Genomic DNA, 6708 nt, shown 5'->3' with positions numbered 1-6708 from the left:
TCTAAATTTACTGACTCATTCATGTCATCCGGCGCACGCACCCGCGTTCTCTAAAGGTTATATGGTACGGATGCAAGCATAAGTAAGAACAGACGTGGGTGGGGGAGGGGGGGGAGAAAGAGAGAGAGAGAGAGAGAGAGAGAGAGAGAGAGAGAGAGAGAGAGAGAGAGAGAGAGAGAGAGAGAGAGAGAGAGAGAGAGAGAGAGAGAGAGAGAGAGAGAGAGAATCAATATTAAGAAACGTGCAAATGCAAGCAATAAATACACACTGCTTCAAAATTAAGGAGAAAGGGGCCATATACCCCATTATAAGATGACAGTGAATGAAATCTGCATTTACTTTGACAGCCAAAGGCCAAACCCAGAAGGCAAAAGCAGCAAGTCCCTTGTTGTATTGAAACGCGTTTTAATATATCCTAAGGTCAGGCGCTACACTCGAACTGTCACGTAGCCTGCTTGTGCAGCTATATATTTTCACGGCATTAAATCATTAGTTTGGTGGGCTTTTTGTCCTTGCCATAATTACAATCGTATATTGGTAGGTTATTCTGTTTAGTTTTTATATGATATAAAGTGAAGTGAGTAATAACCACGTTCACTTTTTTAAAAAGAGATTTCACCGTGATTTTAACTTATTTTTCATTCAAAATGTAAAATGACTTCTTCTTGCCTTATGGAAAATAGTAAAATAATCTCGAAATACCTTAAATGTTTTTACCGAGGGGTACAAATCTAACCCAACTTAACTAAATAGAATAAAATTTACCATATTATGGCAATTCTTATCGCGAACAGCTGATTTGACGTTCGAACATTCTTAAAAAGATCTTTGAACCAGAACAGATTACCAATTTCATTCTTTTCTCCTTGATTAAACATACTAAAAATATTTGCCGTCAACACATCCTTTCCAATACGCCAGATCTAATAAATAAATGTTTCCAAATAATTTTGTTTTTCGCGGTATCCTCGAACGCAGCAGTTTGTTATTGTCTCGGGATTTTCTTCAAGGGATTTCGTACCTCTATTCTCCCTTTTCCCCCATAATGACCTCCCTTATTAGACAAATAGGTTCTCTCGCCGTGCGGACATTCAGGCGAGAGCAACAGACAACTGCCAGTAATTTCCTGAGCCAGTATGAACAGCTGTATAACATTTTGAACACGATAAAAGCCGAAGATATCAACCTGGATCCCAGCCTCTTGCAAGACCGAGGAACCTTCAACGTAAGAGGAAAATTTTTTCGTTTTTCCCCTTTTTGTTTTTGCTTGTCATGGCTCAACTTTTCCAGATTTTGTCGTGTTATTACGTATTTGGCTCTGTTATTTACGGGGAATGTTCAGATTTTGGTGGCTAGAGTGTAAAATTAGCGAAAATGGAGGGATGAGCTTTCGTGTGTAATGTAAATATGATTGTGTGTGTAAAGAGTATTGGGAGGTGAATTCAAGGCTTTCAGAGTAACATATGTCATACATTTAGGCAAGGTTAGGTTGGTTGTCATACACCTGTCATGACACTTATTCATACTAATATCACAGGAAAGACTTGTTTAGATGAAACATAAGCAAATATTGGTCCCAGCTACAGGGAAGGAACCAAAGTGTTATTATAATTATTTTTTTTAAAGAATGGAATTATATGTAAGTACTAATGCTGCTTGGTTACAGTGGAAAGAGGTGTCTTTATATTATAGATTCACCTCAGACCTTCTTGTTCCCAGAAAAGATCCCAGTAATAGAGTTAGTAAGTTACCGTACTTGTTAGGTTCTTATTGTTCCTCATGTCTAAACTCCTTGGTACTTGTTTTCAGGTATAAAGATACTTAAAGGGTCTTTCAAATGGTATTTTTCCATTGTAATTGTATTGACCATGTTCTATCCAATTACACATGAAACTTGTAATGATCTGTGATGGATGCCCTACAGTCTTAAGGCTGGCCTAATTAAGGGAATTATGTGGCAAGGGGAGAAACACTGCATGAATTAAAAACAAAACATGTACACGAAAATAGACATTAAGAATATTAAAGAATATCAAGAATATTCATTGCTTTACATCATTAAGATATTCTACATTTGGAAAGCACAAGTCAAACTCTGCAACTCCTTGAATTCATAGAGACAAAATTTCATTAGCATTGCCTACCCTTTACATGTCATTCAAGTAGCAGATGCAAATTAATTAAAAATATTGTTTGCTAGGTAGTATTAACATTCACAGCTTTCCTGTGCTTATAGTATATTCACATACACTTGAAATGGATAGTGACATCTAAAGTTAGAACAGATAATGGTAAATGAATACAAAATCTAGGGAAAGTATGGGGAAAAAAAGGGAAATGTATTTATAATGCAGTGTCAGTGATGATACCTTCCTGTCATGATGTACTCAACTACAGAGGAACATCTGATATGCAAAAAAACAAATATTGCATGGAAGGATAAGAGTCATTTCCTATTATATGATAAAGTTTCTGTAAAATGATCAGTGTGTGTTGTAAATTATATGAAGATTTCCCAAAATTACATAGTTACAAAGAGTAGCAGTCATGTAACATAGAAGTGTGGAAGCAGCGCTATGTATTATGATCCTTTGGTGGATGCAGGGATATTGGCATAGATGTTTAATTACCAGTACAAAATATTACTCCCATTCTCTCTATTGTATTACTAAGACATTTTTCCTATCATTTTCCTTTCAGTTGTATGAGTAATATCTTGTATTTTTGGTTCATTGTTTTAGGACTTTAGAACATCAGGTCTGTAACAGATGTCAGAAGTGGAGTGGATATTATTTGCATTATTAGTTTTGCAATCTCTATAAAAAAAGAAAGAAAAAAATGCTACATGCTAAGATTAATTACTTTGATTTATAATTATTTTTATTAGTGGAGCAAATTTAAAACATTTTCATGACGGCTATAGTAAAAGCCTGATGTAATATTTTTATTAGGATGTTCCAGGTTATCTTTTATTATTTACTTTTCAGAAAATGCAACTCCATTACAGTGCTATTTCACATATTTCTTTCTCTTGATCTCATGCTTGTGATATATAACCGTATTTGGTTATCTCTATAGGTCATAATATTAGTAATTTTGTTGTGAAAAGGTTAAATACCACAAAGTGCATCATAGCGTGCAAAAGTAGAGTTGCAGTATGCATAGGAGGTTTGTGTATATATTTATCAGTACATTTTTATATGCTTTTGAAAAACAGGTGAAAACACTTTATACCTGGGTACATTATTTTATAGCTCTACCATTTTTATAAGTTTTGAGTATTGCATGTCGGAAGTGATACACTGGACAGCTCACTAAAAAGAGCTTTCCACTTTGCTTTGAGCATTTTCTAAAAATTATTAAGTGAATTTTATTATCTACCTGGATTCTAATCAAATGATATTAATGTTTGGATTAGACATATATATATATATAGTGTCTGTTTGGGATAGGCTGACAATTCATTTTCAGTGCAATGGTTATGTACTACTGTATATCGTAGATTAGAAGGTTTGTGGACAACTTAAGGTTATCAGTGAGATCTCATTTATGTTTTGATGATTTTCACATGAAGAATTTTACACAAGTTGACTAGTGGGCAGCTTATCCTTACATTTTACAGCCAAGCAGGGATGGTGCACCTGTTACATACATGCAGCTTTATGAAGACAGTGATGTTACCATATGTGTCTTCATCCTCAAAAAAGGAGTGCGATTACCCATGCATGATCACCCTGGAATGCATGGTCTCCTAAAGGTATGCCACTATTTTTTTTTTCTTTTTTTCTTTTTTTTTTTTCTTTTTTGTGAGTGTGTGTTTGTATTTGTGTTAGTGTTTGTAATTATAAGATTAGCATGTAACAAAAGAAAGCATTTTTTTACAGCATTCCAGTATAGAAGACCTGATTAATTGTTAATGCTAAATATTTTAAGATATTTTGTGTAATATATGTTTAATTCAGTAGGATATTCCATAATTGCATTATTTACATGAATCATCATATATCAACTTATACCAATGGTGTACCCTAGGGGCACTATTCACAAATACCACAGGGTAGTTTTACCCCTGCTTTATAAAGCACAGTGATAAAATAGAGTTATTGTTTCTCTCAGGTCTTGCACGGCACAGTGGCTGTACAGAGTTACAGTTTCATTGCCAACATGTGCATGGATGGCGTACCAGTAAACCAGTCCCTCTCTGGCATTTTTCCAGCGAAGAAGCATGAGTCAGTTACAATCTCTGCCAGTGATCCCGCCTGCCGCCTCTTTCCCGAAAAACAAAATGTGCACGAAATATATTCCCTAGATGGGCCGGCAGCCTTTCTTGACATTTTGTCCCCGCCCTATGGTACAGATGAACGCCTGGGCATTGAGAGAGATTGCCACTATTACCAAGAGTTAGATGGCAGTTTTGCACCACCACAAGTACCTGAAGGCAGATTGGTGTGGCTTGTTAATGTTCCATCCCCGACCGACTTCTGGTGTGATCAGGCTGATTATAAAGGACCTCCGATTGAAGAAGACAGTGATGAAAATGGATCCTAAGCCTCCTGTGAGCAATGAATTCTGTATCAGAGATTCATATAGTATGATTTTTTTTTTTCTTTCAACACATTAGACCAAAATTCTATGCAAGTTTATATAAGTCACTTGTGCTTTTTGTGATAAAACTCTGTTCTCTGTTCATTTCCAGATGTTTGAATGGGATAAAGAGATAATGTATGTGGACATTCTTCCATCGTAAGAGTGATGTATAAAAATTTGAAAGGGCTGCGTCTCAAAAAGCTTTTGAGATTCCCGACATCTCACACCATAAGACTATGTGGTAGTCTCATAAATCTCAGGAACTGCATGTGAATGGCAATGAAAAAAAGCTTGCATGCAGTTTTTGAGCACATAAAAAGGTAATTATATGTGATACTGATACCAGCTATGTATTGCTTCCTCTAGGTATCTGGGCATTGGGCCCACTGCTCGTGAGGAAGTGAAGATGAGTGTCTTTTGGAAAAGCAACCATATTGAAATGTCTCTTCTCTGATATTATGGGATGTTAATGTTGTTTTTCTTTTGTTTTATCTTGTCTTATTATTTTATTCTATTTTTATTTTTTAGAGAGATAACAGCCCACTTTCAGTGTTCGTGATCATGTCGCACTAGTCAACTCACCAGTTTCCTTGTAGTAGATGTGGAAGACTTTGGATTTTTCTAAATGAAAAAAAAAACTTCAGTCAAAAAGAATATGCATTGTTATAGTTTTTCTTCCCTTTTCTTTGTTTTTTCTTCATTCTGTTACCTTTTCCATATACTATTCTTTATTCTTTTGTGGAGTTTCCTTCTATTTTTTTCCTTCTTTATTTATTTCTTTTTCTAACATCTTTCATATATGCAGTAAGGGATATAGGAATGGTTTCAACCTATTCACCCGCATGGAGACAGAAGTAGGCTTTACGACTTAATTCTGTTTTTCAAAAATTTTGTCCTGACAGTTGGTGGATACAGCAGTGTAAATATCTGACTGGTGTAGGTTGTTCTGTCTTTCAGTGTATGTAATATTTTTGAGACTCCTCCATTGCATTGTGATGTTATCAAACAGGCCATACCTGATGATGGTGGTATATCCTATTGATAAGAAATCACTTTTGTGTTACAGCATAGAAAAATTTGAAGAATAATAATAACAAAAAAAAAAAAGATCAGCAAATACCACTCAGCCTCTGTTATACTCTTTAGGTCTTTTAGGGGGAAAAAATGTTTGTGATGTACATTTTGTGATGTACAAGTGTAATGATATTTCAACCTCTATGTCTTTAGCTTCTCTATGGAAGACAAGCCTTTAAGTATAGAATAACGATACCTTCTGGAATGTGGGATTCCATTGTAATAGCAAGTGTTTCCTTCGCAACAAACACAAATCAATGTTCTGGTGGATTGCACACATACAAGCTTGTTACAGATTCATCCAATATTGATATTTGAATTGCTGACAGTTTGCTGTGTCATAGCAGTTTGACTTTTGCAGAACTAATGCATCCTCTGCAATGTAGTGCTACGAGTATCGTCAGACTGTGCAATATGAGACTAAGGTATCTGGCTTAGACTGACTTTTGGCACAGTCAGTCAAGATTTTTTGGTTCATTTTTGTATGGTTTGATTTTCTTTTCTTTTTTTTCTTCTTTTTTTCTCTTTTCTTCTTTCTTCTATTCCCTTTTTTTTATAGATTTTTTTTATTTTACAATTTCTTTGTATTCGTTGTTGTTGGTGTGCATACTATTGATTAGGATTTATTTTCAGCTAGAAGAAATTTCAATAGGATTAATAAATGTCCTCTGAAAAGGGACAGAAGCTTTCTCACACAGCACAAGTTTGAACGCAGGAGAAAGCACCAAGAGGTAATGTACTTAGGTCTGCGTATGATAGATTTTGGTCATACATCTCTCCCAAACAGTGTGGAAGATAATGCTCTCTCTTTCTTCCTCTTTTTCTTTATTTCACTCTCTGTCTGTCTGTGAGTCATATTCTCTTCCTTACTCTCTCTCTCACTCCCTCCTTCCATCCACCCCACTCCCCCCATTTCTTTCATTTTGCCCTCCCTTTTTCTTAATCTGTGTCTCTCTCTTTCTTTTTCTCTCACTCTCTCTTTCTCTCTCTCTCTCTCTCTCTCTCTCTCTCTCTCTCTCTCTCTTTTCTCTTCTCTTCTTCTCTCTC

General features: G+C 35.5%; 1 protein-coding gene across 2 annotated transcripts; it reads left to right on the top strand.

Moving 5' to 3' along the window:
• The first annotated feature begins 986 nt into the window (after nucleotides 1–986).
• LOC122243663 (2-aminoethanethiol dioxygenase) lies at nucleotides 987–6679 on the top strand. Of its 2 annotated transcripts, XR_015192455.1 has the most exons (5): nucleotides 987–1225; nucleotides 3623–3757; nucleotides 4117–4555; nucleotides 4697–4907; nucleotides 5116–6679. XR_015192455.1 is itself a non-coding variant. In XM_043001294.2 (4 exons), exons 1-3 carry the CDS (start codon nucleotides 1046–1048, stop codon nucleotides 4546–4548), a joined length of 747 nt encoding a protein of 248 aa, XP_042857228.1. In that variant the 5' UTR covers nucleotides 987–1045; the 3' UTR covers nucleotides 4549–4555; nucleotides 4697–6679. The 2 variants fall into 2 exon arrangements, 1 of the variants encoding a protein (XP_042857228.1); XM_043001294.2 differs by having other exon boundaries at nucleotides 4697–6679.
• Nucleotides 6680–6708: the final 29 nt, after the last annotated feature.

The sequence above is a fragment of the Penaeus japonicus genome, unplaced genomic scaffold (assembly GCF_977035675.1).
Source record: "Penaeus japonicus unplaced genomic scaffold, GWHDUDI00000001_assembly GWHDUDI00000028, whole genome shotgun sequence".
In the NCBI taxonomy this organism is placed as follows: Eukaryota; Metazoa; Arthropoda; class Malacostraca; order Decapoda; family Penaeidae; genus Penaeus; species Penaeus japonicus.
Note: the sequence above shows the minus strand (reverse complement) of the source record. Positions and strands in the feature narration are given on the sequence as shown.

Bases quoted from the DNA above. Each gene is read 5' to 3' on its own strand.
- LOC122243663 (XM_043001294.2), top strand. From the start codon at position 1,046: ATGACCTCCCTTATTAGACAAATAGGTTCTCTCGCCGTGCGGACATTC. The intron at 1,226-3,622 runs GTAAGAGGAAAA...TACATTTTACAG, and splicing joins AAGACCGAGGAACCTTCAAC to CCAAGCAGGGATGGTGCACC. The intron at 3,758-4,116 runs GTATGCCACTAT...TGTTTCTCTCAG, and splicing joins GAATGCATGGTCTCCTAAAG to GTCTTGCACGGCACAGTGGC.